This window comes from Heliconius melpomene, chromosome 18 (genome assembly GCF_056956725.1).
Source record: "Heliconius melpomene rosina isolate 202511_hmr_F chromosome 18, ASM5695672v1, whole genome shotgun sequence".
Classification (NCBI taxonomy): domain Eukaryota; kingdom Metazoa; phylum Arthropoda; class Insecta; order Lepidoptera; family Nymphalidae; genus Heliconius; species Heliconius melpomene.
The window spans coordinates 6,102,362-6,128,276 of NC_140406.1; the positions used below are offsets into that span (position 1 = coordinate 6,102,362).

General features: G+C 33.6%; 1 protein-coding gene across 1 annotated transcript in view; it reads left to right on the forward strand.

Moving 5' to 3' along the window:
* Positions 1–25,915, forward strand: part of Su(var)3-3 (lysine-specific histone demethylase Su(var)3-3) — a 233,709-nt gene that overhangs the window by 1,923 nt on the left and 205,871 nt on the right. The window contains exons 5-10 of the mRNA XM_085201567.1: positions 221–349; positions 585–727; positions 1,100–1,249; positions 1,620–1,678; positions 1,918–2,142; positions 3,205–3,353. Of these exons, the coding sequence (XP_085057693.1) occupies positions 221–349; positions 585–727; positions 1,100–1,249; positions 1,620–1,678; positions 1,918–2,142; positions 3,205–3,353 (855 nt within the window). The remainder of the gene's footprint in view (positions 1–220; positions 350–584; positions 728–1,099; positions 1,250–1,619; positions 1,679–1,917; positions 2,143–3,204; positions 3,354–25,915) is intronic.

The following is a 25,915-nucleotide window of genomic DNA, read 5'->3' on the forward strand; positions in this document are numbered from 1 at the left end:
TTTTGTAAAACTGAGGAATTTGTTTGGTTGAATGCCCTGATGACACATCCATTTATCGAGGAAGAATATATTACATAATTTTAATAGTTTGATATAATGCACTGTAACTGTGTCTTGCATATTTAAAATATGTCCTGTGTTATATAGTTATTTCTATGTGATCAGATGATCAAAACTGTAGGTAGAAGCCAGTAACTAAACATGCAAATTTCTATTCCAGGAGTTTCAGGACTAGCTGCAGCACGTCAGCTACAGTCATTTGGATGTGAAGTAGTTATATTAGAAGGTAGAGATAGAGTGGGTGGTAGGGTCGTCACTTACAGAAAGGGACCTTATGTTGCTGATCTAGGTATTGGTATTATGTTTTTTTTTGTATTTTTCTAGCTTCAATTGTGACTAGCGGCGTTGAGTTCCGCAACTTATTATAACGAAATGTATCAAAAATTAGAAGGTGCTTAGTTAAGGTTGTTAATACTATTCTATAAGGTTTTCTCTTTACCCTGCTATATGTGAGATAGAGAGTGAAGCTTGAAAAAATATAAAATTTTGTATACAATTTTCTATATTCATTTATAATTTTGTAGGTGCAATGGTGGTGACCGGCTTAGGTGGAAATCCCGTTACAACATTGTCAGTACAAATGAACATGGAATTGCATAAAATTAAACAAAAATGTCCGCTTTATGAAGCAACTGGAAACCAAGTTCCTAAACATAAAGATGAAATGGTAATGAGTTTTAATCTTTTATAATAATATTTTAAGGCCAGTCGTGGAGCAGGGATACAAAGTGTGACTGTAAACGCGACTGGTTGTGGGTTAAATCCTCAAGGAAATGAAATATTTATTTAAATGTATATTTCTATTTCTTTTCTCTGGTGTCGAGGCCAAGCGTGGCGTTGAATTCCGCCACTCAATACGTAACGCTTCCAGAATTTGAAGTGTGGAACGGAGTGTCTTAACACTATATGTACACTCCGTTCTTAGTGTAGATTTTAGTCTTAACTTAAACCAAGCAAAGTAAAAGAATCACATCGCTTTAGGGAGTTTGTAGGTAAATGAAGAGATGTTAAATTAATTTAAACCGTATTTAATTTGCAGGTGGAACGTGAATTTAACCGCTTGTTAGATGCCACGTCGTATTTATCACATCAAGTTGACTTTAACTATTACAACGATACGCCGGTTTCTTTGGGGCAAGCTTTGGAATGGGTTATTAAATTGCAACAGAAGAATGTTAAACATAAACAGGTATATATAGCTATTTTATAGTTACACGCTGTATATATAGCAGGGTAGGCAGAGGGAACCTAGTGTTAGAATGTTTCGTGTTAGAGTTGCGGATTGGGTGGCGGAACTCAACGTCGGAACGGTTTGTCTTGATACCAGAAGAAGGATATATAAATAATCAATTACTCCATGTGGTAATCGAACTCATAATGGGCCAAAAGTTAAGAATTGAGTGACATATCTGTTAAATTAACTAATATATTCAATAACATTTGTTGACTTAACTTCATTTTCTGAAATTTATTTCACACTAATTTTAGATTTTAATTCTATGGTAATTTTTATGCTTTATGAACGAAAATTGTTCTATATATTTTGTTTCCATACTCAGATTCAACATTTAAAAGCAGTCATCACTCTACAAGAGAAACTTAAGAATAACATTAACAAGTAAGTTTTTTTAATATATTTTTACATTATTACAATTTTTTTTCTTATGGCCGTCATAGCGCAGTGGCACAACTCGTTGTTTGCAAACGCATTTCGAAAATACGGCGGAATAATGGGGAACGGAATATTAACACTGGGTTCCCTCCGGCTACTCAGATATATATGGGATACAGTGTGAAGTTAAAAAATCTTTTATACATTTATTAATTTTCTGTACTAACAGCATAATTTTCTTCCAGAATGTCCGACATAAAAGAATTATTAAAATCGATGAAAATTGAAAAGGAAGCATTGCTCTCAGAGAAAGATAAGGTCGTATCGGGCGACGCGAGCATATTACAAGAGTTCAATTTGCGTAGACTCAACAGAGAAATGAACATATTGTGCAACGAATACGAGGCTATGATGACACAGAATACCAGTATTGAGGATAAACTGACACATCTTGAATCTAATCCGCCGAGGTAGGTTATTTTTTTAATAATATTGTTTTTTTAGAGATTTATTAGGGTTAAGTACGAAAATCACCAAGGTAAGCCTAATTTTTGTGTGTGCTAACACTTTTGTGTCTGGACAGTGTTTATCAATTTATCCGTAGAGCCAATTTGCTCCACAACCATTAGACAAAATGAATTGAATTGACTCTGCGTCTCTAGCGTATGGTTTTTTAAGTAATATCAAATTGTTTATATTTTTTTATTTTGAGGCCGTCTTCGTCTTCAGTTTCCCGAGCGGTGATCGAATCCGTTATAGATTCGCGTTTGCCATCAAACGCTGTTACACTGCGCTACGATGACCTCTAGAAAGTACTTATTATTTTAATTCAAATCAAACAGGCGTGTTTGTTATTCCAGACTCTAGAGCATTATTTATTTTTACTTAAATCAGTCAAATAACTTTTTATTAAACAGTTTAAAACATAACACACATTAAAACATTTAAGATTTTCCTTAAAATCGGTAAGGTTTAAATTGTTTTACAAAGGAATAAAACTTGTTTATAATTAATTACGAAGAATCGGAAACAAATGGCTTTAACTTCAACAACAAAGAAACATTTTGTTCAATTGGGCTTAGTACAAAATTAATTATCTTTCCTAATAAGTTAAGACTTACTGATGTTGGTGAATTTTAACTACGTGTTTATGTGGATTCGCTTTTTGAAGATTTAAAATAATATTTAGGATTATTTTACATGATTATATTATAAATGTATTTAAAAAAAAATCTATTTTGCAATGCGTTTGGAATGTGCCTAGTTTTACATGAAATTGTCCATTAAATATGTTTATGATTTCGGCACTTCAACGTTTTTGTTTTTGCGTTATGCTGTATGTATGCCGCTTACAGCAGGGTAGGCAGAGGGAACTTAGTGTTAAGACACCCCATTTGTCCGCCGAATGCTGGAGGCTTTGCTTGATTATTGGCGGAACTCACCGCGACGCTTTTCCTTGACACTAGAGCTCAGACAAGAGACAGCTAAGATATATTAATAATGTATAATAATCCCAATAAACATATTCACAGCTCGGTATATCTGTCTGTGCGCGATAGACAAATACTCGACTGGCATTTTGCCAATCTGGAGTTTGCAAACGCAACGCCGCTGGGCAACCTCTCACTGAAGCACTGGGATCAAGACGATGACTTCGAGTTCACTGGGAACCATTTGACAGGTATTTGTTGATTGATTTATTTTAAGCTTTAAACCGGGATACTCATATATATCAGGATAGGCAGAGGAAAACTAGTGTCAAGGCACTGTTTCTCACTTCCCACTGAATTTACAGTGCATTGTGTGTTGAGTGGCGGAATTCAACGTCACGCTTTGCTTTGTTATCAGAGCGAGAAAATGCAAAATATTAAATATTTAATTCTCTTGAATGGGAATCGAACTCACAACAGTCTTGTTTATAGTCATACACTTGTGCTTCGCCATGATGGTCTCATGTATACATTAACACATAATCTATGAAATGCATATAGGTCATCGTGGGGCAGTGGAATAGTATTTGGTTGTTAACGATAGTTGCATGTTGGGTGCCCACTGACATGTTTAAATAAATTTCGATTTTCTCGCTCTGGTAAGATATAGCGAGGAATTGAGTTTCGCCACACAATATCTGAAATCCAGCTTGAAAGCGGAGAACGGAGAATTTTGACACTAGTTTCGCTATGTTTACACTATGTGCAGATTAAAGCCTGGTGACAATCTATCTGTTATTTCAGTTTAATCAATTTATGGCGCTGAGGTATACATATTTATATACTTTTAATAATGGTATTGGGTACAATGACTAATAATTATTTGAAAGTTTTTTAACAAGGAATTTGAACACTTTGCAATGCAATGCAATGCAATTATTGCATCGCCCTAATATAACACTTTTAGAAAGTATTCATATGTGTGAGGTCGTCGTAGTGCAGGACTCATGGTGTGACAATAAACGACGGTCGGGGGCTGGATTCAAAGTCGCGGGCAAATGAAATATTTAATATTTTCATTGAATCGCTCTAATGAAGCCGCAAAGCGTGGCGTTAAGTTCTGCCACTTACGAATTCGTCGGAAAGTAATCCGACGGAAGGGAGTATTTTAATAGGAAACTAACTATCTTGACTCTGGGTTCTCAGGAATAAAGGAGAACCTTGAACCTGGGAACTTGCCTTGCTTGCTTGTTTACGTGCAGGAAATAGCGTACACTGTACAAATTTTATTAACATTTTTAATAATTATTATTTATATACACTACAAACTTTCGATTTAAGCATGTGCTTATAATATGAAATATGTATTTATTCATATAATGGGATTCATTTTAAGGCTTCCACTAATAAAACATAATAATAAAGCAAGTATTGTAAAGACACGTAGATACTTAAAAATAGTTAGATGTTTTTATCGTAATTCGCAATACTTAGTTAAACTTGTTGATTAGCTGATAATTACAGTTTGGATCGCGAAACAGGAAATTCATGTCCTGTCATAGCGTGCGATAGTAAACTTTCACAGCTACCTACTAACTAACATACCGTCGGCAATTTACCTTGTTAATTTTGCAATTTACCAGGGAAAAATTCAAAATTATAATTTTTGAAACATGCAATTAAAACTTAAATTTTATTATACAAACAATAAAATGAGCGTAATATGTATGTACATATGTATGTATAATAGCATGAACTTTGGCACATCTATCTAAACTGTAGTTTTATTGTTATTCGTTTATTATTATTCTTTTCGTTATTCTCTTTTTTCTTAATATTATTCTTAAATTTTATCATATTTCGATGTCTCCAGACAAACAATATGCATAATATTAATAATACACTAAATTTAAACTTTACTATGTGCCCGCATGGATTACACAGATTCGCTGTGTAATATGTGAACTCAGTGCTGAAATTGTAGAACTTTCTATAAAGTCCAAAGCTTTAAAGTTTTTAGTATATGGCAAGAGCTTTTAAAACGTATTTCAGTTTGTAAATATATTAAATGTTTATTTCGATTAGTATGCTTTTTATAAATGCATGTTACTGTAAAACTTCGATTAATAAAATTTTCCAATAATCAACCATTTGATAAATCGAATATAATTTTCTTTCACGCTAGCAGCGCTCATATTTCTCGTCATTTTTTCAAAAACTGAAATTATTATAAAATTATAATACAAAATAATCAAACTAATACTAAAAACCCCTAAAACGTTTCTTGTATATTAGAAATTTTTGTTCCCTAATATTAAATATGTCGCTAAACTACATTTAATTTTAATTTAGTATACGAGCTTTTCAAGCAATACACTTAACTGGTACATTGTTTTTTCACAAGTTCCTTGCAAAAACACAATGAATGCTTATAATATACATATATTAGTATTTTGTCTTAAATTTTGTAACACGATAAGTATAAAATGTTACGGTTAAAGCTCTTTAAGTGGGTTAAAGGTTAGCACATTAAGTTCATAAATCATGAACCAATCTGTGTCGACACTTGATCGATCGGGTAGCAAAATAAACGAGTCATCGCTTTAGCTGTAATTATAGTCATTCGTGTACACCAGAGGCAATAACTTCGATCAACTGCAGTAGGTACTGGTACTCGTTAGAGTTTTGCAACAATTCCATCTACATGCAAGCAATATATTAACCATTGTGTCGCAAACAAAAGTTTCCAATAGAAATAGTTTTCCTTAAAAGGACATTCCGCCTCTGAGCATGAGGAATATCGATAGATAAAATTGTATGCAGTACGATGTTAATTATGAAACTAGTATGTATTTACTTCGGTATTTAACTTTGCATTTTGATTAATATTTAATAATGAACTAATGCTATATTAATTAAATTAAATACACTGTTTGTAAATTTTAACTAAATCTATAAGATATCAAAGTTAACTATATGTACCATACTACACTGATGATGATGATGATAGAAATTATTGAAGATACGACAACGTACTCGCGAAACTTCAATATAGCTACAACTATACATTTTTATATATATATTTTTTTAGCATTTTGGATTTATTGTGATAATTCTAAAATGCTAACCTTAATATATACCATATTTTTCAAGTAAGAGACTTTTACAAAGAAAATAGTGTAAATGTCTGGTCCATTACGATAGATAAATATTATGTTTCTAAAGAGAAAAATAAAAATAAACGAGACAAAAAACAGAAAACAAAAAAATTAAGAAACAATGGACAATAAAGTTACTTTTCCAATGAATAAAATCCTAATCTATATCTATATCTATATATATAATAAAACTGTAAAGGGGGTAAAATCTGTACATTGAATATAAACTAAAAAAAACACTTCAGGGGGACTCAATACAACTAATAGAAGGTAAAAATATGATTTTTGGAATTCTTGTCTGTCTGTCTGTTGTGACTCTTTAACTCAAAAACTACTGGACGGATTTAAATGAAACTTCTTTTGTTGCATAGCTATTAGTCTTCGGTAACATATAGGCTATAATTTATTTTGATAGCCCGAATACCTGATGTGAGACCCTAGCAGCCCGCCTAATCTATAAGAGATATCAATACAACGAATTAGGAAAAGTTATTCAACGTGATGAGCATTTTCTGTTGACATAAAAAAATCGATCCTACCACAATGTGGAACCCCAGTCACCCAGCGAAACTTTAAAATAATATGATCTGTCATCTTAAAATAAATTACTGTACGTAATAAACATTTGTTTTGACGTTTACGTAATACCATACTTATTATTTTAAATGGTTCAACACCAAATGATATAAATTTAAGTAAATATATTAAGTAAATATATACATAAATTAAATAACATTTAAAAAGAAAATCCATAAATCGGTAACATATATGTGTATCACAGAAAAAAAGATTACATTCTTATAATTTTGAAGGCCGTTGTGGCGCAGTGGCACAAGCACAGGACTATAAACACGACAGATTCTGGATTCGATTCCTGTTCGAAGAAATGAAATATTTAATATTTTCATTATCTCACTCTGGAACGAGGCAAAAGTAATTTTATAATATCAAAAAAATATACAAAATATCTTCTTTTTTTATAAAAATTAATCGCTGAATGTGTTGCTAAGCGCAAATCTCGAGAGTAGCTGTAACGATTTTGCTATTTTTTCTATAATATTCCTTGAAGTACGAGGATGGTTCTAATGGACAGAAAAATTTAAAAAATTACCAGAAATGGTCCAAAAACATGACTTTTCTATATTCCCATACAAAAGATTCGTATTAATATCTACTTAAAAGTCAATTTGGACTTTAATACCCTACTATAAAGTTTAAATGTTAGTAGCTGGATTCCTGGAAGGCAAAACAATTGAGTGACGTTAGTATCGTACAAATATTATAGCCCAAGAACCCAGAGCTGCCAGACTGACATCATTTTAGCAAAGGTGAAATTTTGAGGACTATTAGTCTTACACGTAGTTAAGACAGTATGCTTACTCACTAACTTGAAAATGGGATCCTTTCAGAGGTAGAGAAAAATAACGGTATATCTCTTTCTGGGAAAATGATAAAGCCATCGGATTGATCTGGTTGCTTAGGGTCTGGGGCTAGAGGGGTCTTGAAATAGTCCGTAAATAATATATTTTAAATTTTAGTTTTACTTTAATGTAATTTGCCCCAATTTTAAAGAAACTTTATGACGTCTTGCAGAAGTAAAGGTCCACGTGAAAGAATGTGAAATATACATTTTTTACTTTAAAACATATATAAAAATTATCTTCCTTACTTAAGGGAGCGTTTTCAATTGACACTTCCAAGTGAAAGACCTGTACGCTCATGTGTAACTCTAAGAAAGCTTGAGTGCCCTATATTTAATACCTCTTTCTATGAAAAATCCTTCATAGTTCAAGCAGTGCACTTATGGAACTTACTACCTAACTCTATACTGTCGGGCAATCCATCTCTAAATACTATTAAAATCAAATTAAAACAACATTTCTTAATCTCAATTAGAATCTTTAGTAGTCGCTTTGTCTTTTTTTTATTAATTTCCTTTTCTGTTTCAACTCTTTTATGTCATTTTATATATTAATGTAAGTATAGTAATATTGATTAATGTTATGTACATTTGTATGTAGATTTTTTATTATTATTATTATTAACATTATATTAAAATACCGCACCCGAATCATTTCTTTTAACATCCCCTACATTCAAGGGTTTCTGGTAGAGATCTCTATTAGAGATAAGTTATCCATTGTACACATTTTTTCTATTGTCATAAGTTTTCTGTACTTTCTTTCTTGTGTGGTACATAAATAAATGAAAAAAAAGAGACTTTCTTCTTTAACGCAACTGAAAGTGTGCTTTAAGTTGGCACTATCTCTGAAGGTTTTTTAAGTTAGAGAGTCTTAAGTACATATTAGACTATCAATCCTCAAAATTTCAGCTTTGTTAAAATGATGTAGGTCTGGGGGCCCTGGGATCTCGGTCTATTAATGTCAATATTTGTCAATATTTCTATGGTAAGATGTCATTTGAAATGTAAACGTCTCATTGTGCATCTATATTATTAAATCTAAAAGCCACAAATTTTTATAATATTAATAAAGTGTTGTGTATTTGTGACTTACTAAATATGCCTTCTATAAGGCGGTGGACAAATTTAGGCAAAAGAATATAATCGTACTCCCAGAACGTAAAGATTGCAATGAACGTGAGCACGACAGTTGACTGATAATGATGCAAATTTGAATCGAGCTGCTTTTTGTTACGATATATCAATTGATGCCAGCAGTCCCTACAGCTGTGTTGCTATTGGACCTATGAACTCAGCTTGCCAATATTATAAGGTTATTGTAAAAACTCAGTTTGCCAATCAATTTGGTGGCGCAATGATTTTATTATCAAGAGGAAGATTGCCAGTGGTTCCACGTTCAATGCAAGCTGATGAACTGAATTCATGTTTAAAATCCTCAAAGTTGTGGAAACATGTCAAGGTATTACATTTAAACAAGAATATGCGAGTCATGTTGCAAAATGATCAATCTGGAGACATATTCTCTAAACAACTCATTGATATTGGTAATGGAAAACTTCCTGTATATGCGCTGACTGGCTGCATCACCTTTCCTGATAGTTTTTGTCAGTTAACGTAATCAAAAGATGAACTCATTCATAAAGTGCTTCCAAATGTTGCTGAAATGTTGCTGATTATTTATTCCATAATTGGTTGAGCGAAAGAGCTTTACTGGCTGCCAAACAGACTGATGTAAATGAATTAAATATAAATTTTCTAGATGGCATTCCTGGCAAACTAAGGACACATAAGTCAGTTGATACGGCAACTAATGAAGATGATGTCGTGAACTATCCACCGGAATTTTTAAATTCACTTGATTTGCCAGGATTGCCGCCTCACAACCTTCAATTAAAACTTGAATGTGTAGTTATAATGTTGTGGAATATTAACCAACTGAAACTTTGTAACGGCACACGATTAGCGATAAAAAAATAATGAATAATGTAATAGAAGCAATCATATTGAAAGGAAAGTATAAAGGACGTTTTGATACCCCGCATCCCAATGATTTCGACTGACATACCATTCGAGCGGAAAAGACTACAGTTTCCAGTACGGCTTGCTTTCGCAATGACTATAAACAAATCCCAGGGGCAGTTATTATGTGTTTGTGGTATTAATATAGAAAACTCATGTTTCTCGCATGGTCTGTTGTATGTTGCCTATTCCTGTGTTAGAAAACCATCTGCTCTGTTTGTTTACGCGCCAGATAACCAAACAAAAAATAACAGGTACCATAAAGTACTACAATGAAAATGAAACTGAAATTAGAATAAGTAAAAATGAAATAAAATATAATAAGTAGGCATCATAATAAGATATCAGAAATTGTTATTTTTATTATCATTTTTAATGAATATTATAAGAATTAAAAATGATTTAAGTATTTATTTATTTTATCTTACTAGCTGATCCGGTGCCGCGATTAGCAGAATACATATTTAAAAAAAAATCGACTTTTAAGCGATACGAAGTTCGCGGGTCTGCTAGTAATACTATAAAATAATGACAATAAATAAAACCCTAATAATATATTTTATAACATTGTGTTATTCATAAAAAAGGGTATCTTAAAAGTTCCATAACTTGTCGGCTAACAAGTAACACGTTAGCTTAAACTTATTATCCACTTAACGTTAACAATGATAATCATTACGTTCATTCTAATGATGCGAGTTGAGTGCAGGAAAGCATGTAGGTACACAACAAGTTCTGTAAGATTTTCATATGAAATATTACAAATAATGGTATTGATTAAAAATATATACTTAAAATATGTGCAAGCTTAGAAAAGACTATACACGGTTATATACACGAAAGAAAACTTTTGATACAAGTACCTGAGGTCACGAGTAAGGTATTATTAATGTTCACCAATACAACATCGACTTATAGCATTTGCTAGTGCATCGAAATCACCGTTATAACATTTTGAGTTATCAGGCACATTATCCATGTATAATTTCGCAGTGAATAGCTATTTCGAATCCCAAACGAGTTTGGACGTTGCCGTCCCGCCCTAAGGGTTCTCTCCGTTATGAGTGTGGAATTTTCGAATTAGTGCTTACTTGTGATCTTTAAGCGTATGGCGGATTTTCGCTTCGGGCGATCGTTCGTGTCAATAATTACTATTATTTCCTGCCTCCTGTTTCCATCTTTCACTGTATGTAAATTATCTTGCTTCTGTGAATTTTCTCGATAAGTATAACATAAATGTCATGAATGTTACCACTTATTTACAATACATAAAAGGGTTTTCACGCGATTATGTTTCAACAATTTAAAATATTTTGGAAATAAAAAAGTAAAAAAAAAATTTTAAGTTAAACGGTTTTATATTGCAGATAAATGTACTAAAAAATAAAAAATAATTTCATGGAAATTATGATTACTAAAATAAAATCGTGGGGACACTTTCTACTTACCACTAGGTGGGTGAAGTCTCATGCCATGTCTTTCGATTGTAGATATTGGACGTGCCCCACGATTTTATTTTAGTAATCATAATTTCCATGAAATTATTTTTTATTTTTTAGTACATTTATCTGCAATATAAAACCGTTTAACTTAAATTTTTTTTTTTACTTTTTTATTTTTAAGTTTTTAGTTTTTATTTCTCCTACTATTCAATTCGTTGAGTGCCTCATTATTGCAAGGTTAATGGAGAATGTTACGATCGACCCCCCCAGAGGTCCAATAGACGAGCAAGGCTATGTACAACAAGATGTGCCTGAATCTTGAGGGGAAAACGCTAACGACATATCATTTTTATCCACCTAGTGCCATACAGTTCTCGGCGCGCTTTTACCTTTTACCTTGGGTGGTGTACCCCTAGCGACGTCTCATTTTTAGGCACCCTATAGCCACACAGTCCTCGACAGGATACCAGATCTTGACTTAGGTGGGAGATTCATATTGTAATTGTGTATAGTATACTGTATTATACTTACCAAGCCCTTTATTTTGATACCCATATTGATGGGATTGAAAACTACATTATCCGCCATTTTGTAGCAGTGGCCATCTTTGATTTTGATTTTGTATAGTCTACTGAATTCTACTTGACAAGCCCTTTCATTTGATACCCATATTGATGGGATCGAAAAAACTAACTTGTCCGCCATCTTGTAGCGGCGGCCATCTTGGATTTTGATTTTGTATAGTCCACTGAATTCTGCTTGACAAGCCCTTTCATTTGATACCCGTATTGATAGGATTGAAAAAAACTAACTTGTCCGCCATCTTGTAGTGGCGGCCATCTTGGATTTTGATTTTGTATAGTCCACTGAATTCTACTTGACAAGCCCTTTCATTTGATATCCATATTGATGGGATTGAAAAAAACTAAGTTGTCCGCCATCTTGTAGCGGCGGCCATCTTGGATTCACAATAATATTGAATATGGATAATTGTATTGTCACCAGAATCAAAGGCGTATACCAAATTTCAGATCAATCGGTTAACGGGAAGAGGGTTAAATTTCAATTACTAAATTTGACCCAAACAAACAAATAAATAAACAAACGGGGTGAGCTAAATAAAACCGTTTAAAAAATATATATTTTAGATTAATCCAGTAGTTTATTTCATGATTATTTAAATGTAGTTTGCTGGTCACATAAGCTATGGGAACATATGGAGTGAGTCTGTTCGCTGCTGGTAGTATTCAACCAGGTGATATGTATCGCGACACTCACGGGACGATGCGTGCGTTGTCGGCCATAATTCTTATTCCAATGTCCAGCGTGGGTAGTTGAAAAATGACATCTTGATTGTTGCGCGTTATCCTACGTATGAGAACGTCGACTCGGGCAGTAAGTCGCGTGCAGCGCCATTGTAGAGCCTCGGTGCCACAGGCCCTACAAATTGAACGATTGTTAACCGTTCCATGAAACGCTATCGTGACTCGTAGAATTATTATATTTACCGGGATATCGTATTTTGTTAGGCCGGTACTTTATACATAAGGCTTGTTTGGTTGCATGGTCGAGTCCGCACATTACGTCAGGAACTGGATTAAGTTTACGATTGAATTTAAATTGCTTCTCGTTTACAAGTACAGTAGTTATCGGTGGATATAAATTTATGATATTACAGCGTAACCAATTTAATTTTTCAGATTTTTTATCATCGTTACGTAAATGTTCATCATTCTGGTATCACACTGTAGGTGTGTGTTTAATTTACATATTGTTCGTAGAGTAATAAAATACATTGACACTAATTATACATTGAGTATTCTTAATTTTGTAATAAAGCTACAAGTAAATTTATATGTTTACCTGCGTTCTACCAATGAGAAATTATACTCGGGCGAGTCCTCGCGGTGGCCTTTACGAGGGAATGATAGTTTTATAGTCAGGCTCGTAGCGGCAACAAGTTTTTGATAAGACCACGCGTGAGGCAATAATGTATGAGATACAGCTGAGACTTATACCTCATTTATCACGCGCTCTATGAATAAAATATCCGGACGCATTGCTTTAAGAACTTATTCAGTTAATAATAGTAGGTATTTATATATAGGCGGTGAAATAATCTAATTATATGTAAATTACTCTTTTCTCTTTATTTATTACTTTTTTTTTGAGAAGCGTGCGTGAACAGCATGAAGCTAAGCTTATCAGCTGTACCCGCATGTAGCGGAATAGGCAAATAGAGTCTAGTGTTAAGACACTCCGTCCCCCACTTTCCGCCGAATTATGGTGGTATTGCGTATTGAGAGTCGGAACTCAACCCAGCGCTATTGCCTCGACACAGCGAAGAAATGATATTTGATATTTCATTTCCTCGAGTAGGAATCGAACCTACAACCTGTCTGTGTGTGTTTACACTCACAAGCTTGTGCCACTGTGCCACGAATGGCTTCTTGTTCGAAAATATTTAACAATTTGTTTGAATAAAAAATCTTAATTATGCGTGTGCTTAAAAAAATCTTCTTTTACTTTGGTACCAGAACGCCTACAGATGTTAGCTGTAATTTTGACGAAAGCACATACTATAATTTCAATAACACAATTATGGTTAGCTCAAAAATATGAGGACGTAGATCGCGACGGTTGCCCGCGAAGGCGTCGGGGGCGTGGATGAATAGAAATGAGACGACGAATGGCTCTATTAATACTCCATTGTTCCCTCTGATCGTTGAGTTGCGCAAGCGTATACATTGTTCGTCTTGTGGCTTTCACGAGTTTTGCTATAGTTCAGTGACGTCACACTGCGACCTAAATGCTTATCGTGTTAGAAGTAATTTGCATTCGCCGAAAGCTACAGTATGTTGAAACAGTAATTGCCGTGACAAATCCTATAATTTCTTATCAATACGCCCGTAAATGTTGTTATTAGCGCTGTGAAGGTGTTGTTTTTGCGTAAATATCTTCAACAAAGCAGCCGTTTTTGTTTTATGTTAATATAAATTAGTTATTAATAATGAGAGGACGGAAGTTTAGTGTAATTTTTTTTATTTCGTCGCTCTGGTAACGATTTAAAGTGTGGCGTTGCTATTAACACATAATGCCTCCAGAACTCGGCGGAAAGTAGGTAACGGAAACGTGTTAACGGGAACGGAGTGCCTTAATACTAGTTTACCAGATACTCTTTCACTACCCTATACACTATACAGCGCGATAAAAGCGAAAAAAAAGATATCGAGATTTCTTATAGTATGGCCACGTGCATAGATACATTTTAGTAAATATATATATGTTTACTTATAATAGTATAAATTTAACATTAGAATTACGACACGAAATGTTATTCAATGTACAAAATGATATCTAATTGTAACCGATAGGTTTTCTTATAAATCATCGAAGAGAGTCTCATAAATTGCTCAGATATCACGCAGCGTCTATTGAAACAAGCGTTAGAGAAGGGTAAGAGGCTTAAAAGTAACTAGCACATCGCGATAAACCGGGCGCGCTGTTTGTGAAAAGCGACAAATATGCTGTGCGCGTTCAATTCGCAAGCTTTGTGCTTCTAATTGACAGGCGTTTGATAGTATTGGTATCACACCTTGTTTACTATGCTTTGCAATCAAAATTCATTTTAGTTGTTATGAAACATTGATTCTAAAGATACTGGTAATTGTAGATTTTCTTTAAAATTATGATTTATATTAATTAAGTTTTAAGCTCGGTTGTTTACACTTTTTTCTAAGATGAATAAAGGTGCAATGTAACTAACTTATCTAATATCTATACGCAATTTCCAATAATAAACGTATGAAGTAGGCTCTACCGTGAGTAAAATATTTATTAAGAACGATCACAATGTAGTGAAGAAGGGAATTATTGTAGGCACACAGTTACGAGTATATACAGATATTATTTTAATACTATTTAAGATGCAATATAGATCGCACTCAATACATATTCACATTATATTTCAATTAAATCAAACATTATGAATGCCTTCAATAATGCAAATTAAATTTTCCACACGAACAGAACGTGAACTTCATTTTAACCGAATAATCGCACTCGTTCAAATTTTGATTATTCTACGTTAGTTTATTGGGCTTCAGCTTTAACTTTCCGTTCATTGTTAAAGTTGTAATCCTCTTTGTGAACCCTAATTGAATTTACTGTTATGCTAATACTCTGATTTCCCATCTTATTTCGTTAATAGAGGTCTGTGGTAAACCAATTAAAGGGAACGTTTCTGGATTACTCAACTTTCGGTGTAAGGATAGTTCGTGGGACTGGTATGTTCTATACGAGTATGTGACAATAAACGACAATTTAATCTTTAGTTTTGTAAATTTAAAATGTTTGTAAATATTTTTTGTTACTTTTAATGTTTAAGCAGTTAAATTGATATACTGTATGTATATGTTTGTATTATAATTTTATGTTGTGGTAAAGTGTATAAAGCATTGCAGTTACTTTATGATACATATAATTTTCATTAGGCGCCAAGTTGAATTATTCGCTAGTGCATACATGCGAGTATATGTCGTTTTATTGCGCATTTCAGAGGTCTCAACATTCTGTCTGTGGACTCTAATGGTGCCTTATTGCGGTTTTATAAACGTTGTTGCGACCTGTATTACATTCCACGAGCATCTTGTACTGTCGTCTTCTGAAATATATTGCCATGAATTGAATTTCTACGTAGGTGGCGGCAATGATATTTGCTAAACAACTTAAAACATATACAAGAGCTTATGTATGTCCGTTTTTGCATAGGTCTGAGTTTACTGTACTTACTAATCAAATTTTCACATTATATAAAACAATCTAAATTTTATTTAGGGAGAGATATTTCATTGAGATTGTGTAAAGTTTAATGGTTTCATTTTATATAATTGCTGTATCTATATATATAGGACAATTGTTAAAAAGAAATTTACGATATCCCTAAATCCACGCTGATAGCTTCACAATTTGCTCATGCTGAAAGCGGCCAGATGTTGCCTAGAGTGCAAAATGAAACACGTTAGCGCTTCGCTTGACGTCAGTTCCCTTTTTTGTCACGCCGCCTGTGGATAGCCATTTATCAACTTTTTACAGAAATACTTGTTTTAATTTATGCTTAGTAACTTCCAAGCGCTATCACCGACCTCATTTGCAGCTTCATAGATGTTTATGCATGCCAGACGAGAGCTGGCTAAGAGCTTTGCTTAGATTATAGAAATACGTATATTTAATAAAAGGTGGGAGTAGAAAAGTGTGTTTTGATATACTTAGTTTTAGTTCAATAAAGATAGTTCAATTTGAATTATAGAGTCTCTTTACTTTAAGTATTTTTTAACTAAATTTCTTGGTAGGACATGACGACGAGGAGAAATATAAAAACATGATTTTTAGACTCCAGACCACTGTCGATAAATTCGACTTGGACAATTAGTGAACAATTATATAAGTAATTAAATATACATTTAATCACTTGGCAGATGAATTATGGTTATATGGAGGAATGTTTTTAAACACTGCCGATGTAATTACTTATGAAGTGGACTACATATATCTGATACGAAAATAAAAAAATGCTCGCAATGTTCCGTTAATTAAATTGAGATTTTTAATTTACTTCATTACATTTTAGAGCTTAACAAATATACGAAGGCTATATTATTACTTAAAAATATCGAAAAAAAAACTTTTTTAAATATATATGTGTATCCAACACTTATAGCCAATGCAGAGTGATTTTAATATGAAGACAGTTTCAACCCATTTTCCCATTTTTCCATCCAGTCTTCGAGGAAATGAAAATAATTCAATGACCCGAGTGGGCATCGAAATCAAAATCGTTGCGTTTACAGTCAGATGTAGTACTGCTGCACCACTACGGCTCCAGGTCATTCCATATTTTTTTTGTTTCTTTTTAATGTTTTATATGTTTTGTTTAGTTAATTAAATTATTTTAATATAAAATAAAATAATTATAAATTTGAACTTAAAATCATAACGTGGTAAGATAATCAGTAAAATAAAACGCAGGTGTCCAACTGTCTACGTCTGCCTTGTTGAATTCGAGAGTTCCCTGCAAGCAAAGTTATAACTTGGGCCACGCCGCAAACTGCTTGCCAAAGGACAAATTCCGCTTATATTAACTTTTGTTCAGAGTAAATTTCACTTCAGCCATGTGGCCACTGCACTTTCAAGTGGCAAAGTTTTAATCTCGTTCACTATTCTATACCCACCATGTAGAGCGTATTCACTACAGACACAGTTTTCTTTAATGAAGATATGAAAACTTTATAAAGTTTGTAATATATGTAATGTCCAAAGTTGTTCCGTTTCTAAATGCTATGAAGGTTGTGCCTTACTATGTTGATTTGAATTGTATAGAAAAAAGCAACAACAAATAATAGTTATGTTATATTATTCATGCTGTTTTCACAATGTTTGTCGTACTTGTGATTCAGAGATCTAATTTCGATACACTTATGTATGCAACGTCATCGTACGAAGCTTACTAAAAGGGAGCACTTAGCCACAACGTAATTCCGGTAAAAGGTTCCTCGGTTGCGCCGTACATTCTCTTAATGTTTATTTGAGCGAAAAAGTTCGACGATCATTAACTCGATTGGAGGTTAATGAAACGCGCTCGATTTAGAACATATCCGTCGGATTGCATTGATGGATAAAGTCAACATTTAGGTATATAGGTACATCGCGATGACGTTGTTTTTATTATTTTGTTTACCCAGCGAAGGTGTTTAGATGTCTCAGCTGATAATGCTCACTTTTATAGCGTTTTATAGTATACCATAAAGCCTCATATTAAGTATTTTCATTAATTTAGATTCATCTTGGCATGTTTTTAATTAATTTACTGAAGCGTTAACATTAAACGAGTAAATTTCAAATGTTTTATTGACATTTTTAATGTGATCGTTGTAAAATATTTATTTATTAACTTTAGATTTTTTGTCTTAACAAGTTCTTTTTTTATTGTGTATGTTTTAATTTAACTATGAGAGATCGTGGCGGAGTGGGAAAGTGTCTGTAATTGCGATGGTCGGATGTGTTATGAGTTTGTGGAACCCCGAGTGGGAATCTAATCGAGAAGAAGAGAGGAGTGTCTTAACTTTGCTTTCTGCCTTCTGTGTAAAACGGAAAGTACAAGATAATTTAGAAATGAATTATATATTTGGTACCTGAAGCCTATTACTTATGTCTCTTTCTTTTGCAAGTTCGAATCTTTGTGTAATTTTCTTCATAAATTTAGTTACAATTTGAATACATTATGTATGACATCAATTCTATTAAAGAAAATTGAATTTCCTTCCATTACATTTATAATACACATATTTATATTGCACAAGTAATTCGATTTCAATAACCAACAAAAATATAACACCATTATAACGTTTTATATGTGAAGGTATAAATGTCATTTAAGCAACACACGACTCTCTGTACTTGTGACTTGTCTCTCTAAAATATGTAGCAATAAAGGCGAGTCCGACAATATCCGGACATGTTAGGATTCGTTTATTGTCCCGGTACTACGTGTTTCGGCCGCTGTCTTACAAATCGTCGTCGTGCCGCAGATTTTAATACTTACATGCGGCGTATTTGTCGGTCCAATTTTGTTTGTAACTAAAAAATAATATTATATATTATATACTTATATAAATATCGCCGTTGTGGAGTTAGGTGATAACAGTAGTTGAGGGTTTAAATATCGATAAGCAATCCAGTCTCAAAGGGAAAACGATGCGAACGAAATGCATTTCTCTGTTAATTGTTACATAATGCTGTTTTATACTTGGCTTGGATATAATTATTGTAGATACTATCTTATTTATAACAAATTAAGAAAAAGCTTTGGAACGTTCTGCCTTCTTGAAAGAAATTATACAGTATTGCTTAAGACATTAAGGAAGAAATAAAGAGGCAGTAAGGGTCTTACAGTACGGTACGTGTAACACATTTGTTCTTATTTATCGGCACGATAACTTTTGCTGTGACTCGTCCTCTAACAAACGCTACTCATTAATTAGTTCATTGAAAAAATACTGTCTTTTATAGTCGTCCTTTAATTGTTGCACCATCCATACACGCCAGTGATTTACGACTGAATTGTGAAATAGATTTTATTTCCATTAATTTTATAAAACAACAATAACTTATTGTGTGACAACATTTTGGTATATTTTTACTCATTTCAATTAACAATGTTTTTTCATTTTATAAAAAGTGTAAATGTAAAAGAATTTCATAAAGCGGCTAAAAGAGTAAGAAAAGCGTCACTATAATAAGTCTTTCAGAAGCAACACGGCTTTCGACTTAACCCAAGTCGGTCTGTACCTTCGAAGAATGGAATTATAAAGACCCTCGACCACTGAGTGCTGTAAGCGCATTATTGCATGGCACTAGTGGCTCGCGGCTCGGCGCGACGCTTTTCGAATGTACAATGCCCCTTAAGCTCCACACCGTATTTTCGGAGTAAGTGCTTTGCTAGGCGAAATGAAAACTGCTTTTTGGTTCTTATTCAGATGCGAGGTGCGATCCTCACTTCCTGCAGCGGTATTATCATATACGCAAGTGTAGGGTATTTCATAAGATTACAGAATGTAACCATGATAAATGGCAGTGTTATTTTATAGTTATATATCTATAGGAAATAAAACGATGTATTTATTATAATTGAGTGACTGTAGAGCAATAAGATACAATAAGTGTGATCTCAACGGATTAGTTAATGTGAATATCCTGGTTGACAGATGGTAACGCCCAAATGCAAATTGTATTGTCTCTGAGCGTGTCCCGGCCTGGTCTAGGAGTGTGCCGGCCTACGCAGCGACATCACAATGAATATTAACTCCGCGATATTATAATGCCTACCGAGACTGATGTATCGTACCCTCTTTGTAATCTGTTGATTGCCGAACCAACATCGCACGTACTGTGCAATTAAGTTGTTGAGCATATGTGTCTGAATTCAAATAATTTCATATGAAGAGCGTCGGACGGAATTATAAGTAATATTAAATATTTTTTTGTTAGCTTCACGTCGTATAGCGCAAATAGCAAGGCAGAACGATCTTGTAAATTTAGTGTTAAAACACTACGTTTATATTAAGACACTTCCGTTCCCCACTTTCGGCGAGCATTCGGCGTGTTGAGTATCGGAGCCTAACGCCACGCTTTTGCTTCCTTACCTAATAATTTAATAATTCTTAATTATGTTTTATATTAAATTTATGTGACATTTGGAGAACATTATCTTTAGCTTTGGAAACAAGAGAAAGCGAAAAGCTGAAAAGGTAAATATTTTTAAGAAAAAATATGCAACATGTTTTAGGAAGTTGAAGAACTTTAAATATAGATTTTATACAATATGTGTAGTTGCTTAAAGTTAATGTGTCTTCAAATTGTAGAGTAACCGTTACTGTCCTGGCATTAAACACGTAACTTTCCCTGTTGTGCAATTGATTGACGTGTTGCTCTCGTAATGGTGCCCCATCAACTGATTCAATAGAGGCTTTTGATGTAAAAAGATCACGCGATTGAGACGTTGCCGTTTTACGAAATAATGTTACGTCACTTTCCATTATGACGTCGCGTCGCTTCTATTTCTTCCGCCTTATAACTATGAATAACTTTATTATATCTAATACTCTATGTCAATGATTATATTAAGTAAACTTAGACAATTGTTTTTTTATAATAAGTAAATTAGAATATGTTGCTTTTCTTAAGTAAATATATAAAGGCAATACTTATTAGATGTTATGACCGAGTCGGAGAGCTGGATCTGTTTACACCTTCATTATATCCATTAAGAAACTGTTTTTATTGGTGTCAGAAATGGTTCTGAGATAAAGAGAAATATGTCGTGTTTTAAATTGAGTTGTAAAACGCTGTACCCTTCTCCTGAGGGTACGATCATAAATCGGATTTCTATTGGGGTCGTAAGCGTCGCCGGCCGCTCGGGCAGACATCACACTGACATGTATATGGTTATTAGCGGACAAACTTGTAAATTTTCTTTCAAAACACATCCAAGATTTTTATCGTCGAACCAGCGATAAGAGGACGGCCCGAGTCGACTGGACGCGACGCGGAGCTCGTCATGCGCGCTATTATTGTCACCGCACATTTTTATATCCACTTATTTGCCATTTACGATTGATTTAAAGCCGTTCTTTGCATAATATTACAAGGATTGTCGATTATCTTATATACATATAGGGACGATAGAATTTTAAATGACTTGTTTTGTAAAATTATTATTTGGTTAAATTAAGTTTTTTTATGTTATATTCTTGTGCGAAAATGTTTACATAAAAATATAGCTGTTTTATTAAAAGATAAGATATTGCAAAAGACAACGAGAAGTTAATGGTATTCTTTGTGTGCTTTATTGCAATACTGTTTAACCTTATCGAGGTCAGCCACTCCTACTGTCAGCGACTAGATATTAAAAAAGTTAAAGAAGCAATATATTATTACACTATTGGATGCTAATATTTTGACCTCATAACATTTTGTGATCATTATTTATCGAATAAACGAATCTACATATTGCCGAAATATTAATTTGCTAATTATAGCAGTTGGTCATAAGCATAAACGTTATTTAGATTAACTTAAATGTAGGAGAAAAACGACAGATAATAAAGTGGGATTTGATTAGGTTACTGCATGAATTATTAAATTTGGCAGCTAGCATCTATAGGTTGCACTAGTTTAGGAAAAGTTAAATCCTGAAAAATAATAGCCTTAAAAGTGGGGCAACATTTTTTATTAGAGCCGCTAGTTCAAGTGAGGTATCAGATCAAAAGGGCTCTGGCTAAGCCAAGCTTGAATTTATAATGAGTTCGAGACCTCTTATTTTTGTACGGAACCTTCAGTGGGCGAGCCCGACTTCCGCTTGTCCGTTTTTTATATGTATTAACTAGCGGACGCGCGCAGCTTCGCTTGCGTATTTAAGGGTGAATTCTAATAACCCATGAAACATTTTATAAAAATCGGTGGCGATTTAAAGATTTTTCCATACAAACTTTCAACCCCTTATTTGCACCCTTAGGGGGTGAACTCTAGAAAACCATGAAACATATGTTCAATTAAATATTTTTAAGAGTCTAAATATCAAATTTTATAAAAATCGGTGGCGATTTAAGAATTTTCCCATACAAACTTTCAACCCCTTATTTGCACCCTTAGGGAGAGAATTCTAGAAAACCATGAAACATGTGTTCAATTAAATACTTTTAAGAGTCTAAGTTTCAAATTTTATAAGAATCGTTGGCCATTTAAAGATTATTGCATACAAACTTTCAATCCCTTATTTGCACCCTTAGGGGGAGAATTCTAGAAAACTATGAAACACGTGTTCAATTAAATACTTTTAAAAATCTAAATATCAAATTTTATAAAAATCGGTGCAGATTTAATTTTTTTTCCATACAAACTTTCTACCCCTATTTCACCCCTTTAGGATTAAAATTTTTCAAAATCCCTTCTTAGTGGATGTCCAGATTATGAAAGTAAACATCTGTCCAAATTTCACGTTTCTACCATCAGCGGTTACGGCTGTGCGTGCGTCTTACCTCAGTCAGTGAGGACAAGTCCTTTTATATATATAGATATAACTACACCCCAAAATTAAAGTCGGCTTAATTTTTTTACAGCACATCGTGCATCACGTACTAAGACTTAAAACGTAATACATTTTGGTTACCTGACTTTGCTCCAGCTATCTCTTCATGGCACCCACCGAATATTTATGGTCTATATATTTCACCCACTGAGATCCGACAAAGCGCGACTCGCCTGACGCCTGGATTAATATGTAACTTTAAAGTTATCTCCCGCCACACTATGAAGTTAATAATATGATTTGTAAAAGTCATATTATAGAACCTTCTTGTGGATATATACGTGCAGGATTTCAGAATTGAAATTATAAAGTTTTATATAAAATATTTTATATTATAATAATCAGCTTCACGCTATATTCCGCACACAGTAGGGTAGGCAGAGTGAACTTAGTGTTGAGACACTCCGTCTCCCATTTCCTGCCGAATTCTGGAGGACAGAACTCAACGCTGTGCTTTGCCTCGACACCAGGGTGACGAAATGAAAAAAAAATTAAAGAAATATTTCATTTTCTCGAGTGAGGATCGACTCCCGACTAGTCGTGTTGATAACACATTTGTGCCCCTGCGCCACGACTGGTCCCAATACTCAATTACAACAATAATACCTACTCAATTTATCATTTGAAAGTAAATGAACAAAATAAAAAGATCCAGAAGGTGAGCGTTTGCGTCGGTGGTCTGTCTCCCTCCGAGCACCTGTAGATCTCGCTACGAACGCACGCGTCCTTCGATAATGAATACGAGTTAATTAAATAACATTAGCGAACATTGGCGCCTGCACACGACGACAGATCTGGACGACGATAGCCATGAGAACGCGGCCCTTAGTTAAACAAGCCGTGTATCACGAATAGATTATCCGTTTATTATTCTGATCCCTGTCAGTAGATATTAAGAACAGGGTTTTAGCTACATAAATTAATAGTTTCTATGGGAAAATTTTATATAAAAATATAAATATTTATTTGGCTGTGCTTTGGAAGTGCGATAGTTCTATGTTATAGAAAAATATTAATTACTGTCTATTTAAACATCTTTAATCATATAAATTGTTAAATTATCAGACACCTAACATATTTCTGAATAAAATTATTTATCCATTTATACAAATTAAATAACAATTCGAAAATTTTACCATAAATCTTTTAAGTATTTGTATCTTATATAGAGAAATCGACCGATGAAATAAATATACAAGTCTTCGTTTACTAGTCTCTTGGGCAGAATTCCGATAAGCCACTGCGAGTACTAATGCTACTAAATAAAATCTTATCGTAGCACTGCTTGCTATCAGGTTGCGGCGTCTTGTATAGTCAAGCAGAAATGGTGAGTGCCTAACGAATATCCCTTTAAACAGAACTCAAAATATTTTATTTTCTTATGCATCATCACTAATTCTTTATAATATATTGTATGAGTATTTATTTAGTCATAATATATACTATCTAAAAACAATAACTATATAAAAAAAACTATATCAAAAAACTAGTCTGTAATAAGTTCTAGACGCAATCCTGAGTTAAATTAATAATAACAGAGGTTAGATTTAATAGGCGTATAGATAGACGTTGCAGATAGAGTAGGAGGCAAGTGATTTAATTATTATTGGTTTTAAGTGTCTTGTTAGTATTCAATATGGCAGAACTAAACGATAAGTGCTAGAAATTGCAAGTGAACGTAACTTGGTAAATAAGCCGGTACTTCAGCAATATTATCCTCAAAAATCATAGACATGTCGGTGTCAATTTTATATCTTCTTTTGAATTGAGTTTATCTTATCAGAAAAATATGCTTAATTATTTAATTTATTGCGTGTCATGTGTCAAGAAGCTTCATAATGATATTGTAATGATGTATTGTTTCAGGTAAGTGGGCGGCGACCGGCTCCGGCACAATGCTTAAGCAACCGATACAATTTCGGGCCACGGTGAAGCAATGTACGTTTCGATTTATAGCATTCTGCAGACATCGGGAATACGGCGCTGGCCTTTAAACTCGTTAAAGGTTATTAATACACGATTTTGTCCCCGGGTCGTCTCTAATGAACACGATTGACATTAATCATTTATGCAAATTTTTATTGTAAGCTATAAGTAAGAGATGTTCTATCTCTGATAACGCGAGAAAGCAATTGGATCCTGCGCTTTCATTGTGTTTGCAATAATCTAGCGTATCTCGGGGACTCGTGTCGGAATGCTCGGCTTATTTTAATATTTAATAACTAAGGCAAGTAGATATCGTCTGCTTGCGGGCGTTTTTCGTTTTTCTGTTATCATGCTGCTTTTGTATCATGCTCCCGCTCTAGCTTCTTTTTCTTAATCATGCCAGTGATCGCTGCGAGTGGTCAGTTATTTGTATTTACTGCATTATATTTTATCTGCACTAGTTTTGCATAACAACATTTGTTACACGGCAACTAGAGGGATAATGGTTGAACTCATTATTTTTTATCTAAAAACAAACGTACAAAATACACTCTATGCTCTTTACGATAGCAGATTTATTGTTCAACTTATTGTATGTAATTGCCCTGCATATTTTCACTCTAATTTATATTTAATACATTAAATCCAGGGCGAATGAGAACTTGTTTTTTTTTGCGATAATATGGAATACACACTTTGCGAATTGAACAACGGAAGATCATTTTAATTCGCCATTGTTGTACGCGTCGATACATTTTGTTTTTATAAACTGCTTTCTGCCCTTATCTGTATAAACAACGGTGACGTGAGCCTGATAGACGCTACAGATAAAAGGCGTGCCCGCAAACTCACCCCGGCAATTTACCCATTTTTTGAAACATCGCCAGCTATTTATTTGCCGACTTTTCTTTTCGTATCGTCGATGTACAGGGATTTTATCGTTTATAATTCTTACCTTATACTTTTGATTAAACAGGAAGAATTTAATATGGCGCAGCAATGTTCGGCCCAATTTTCTTACAATTGCGAAATGAGGCTGAAATGCTCTACGTATTTATGAAATTAAAATAATTCGGCGTTCCTTTTGATTGCTTCAATATATTTGTGAGATAAGAAAGTTTTAACATTTTTGTTAAAGCGCTATAGACTGGATTTATTTCCAAATTATTTCTTAATAAGTACCTTCTTTAATTGTATCCAC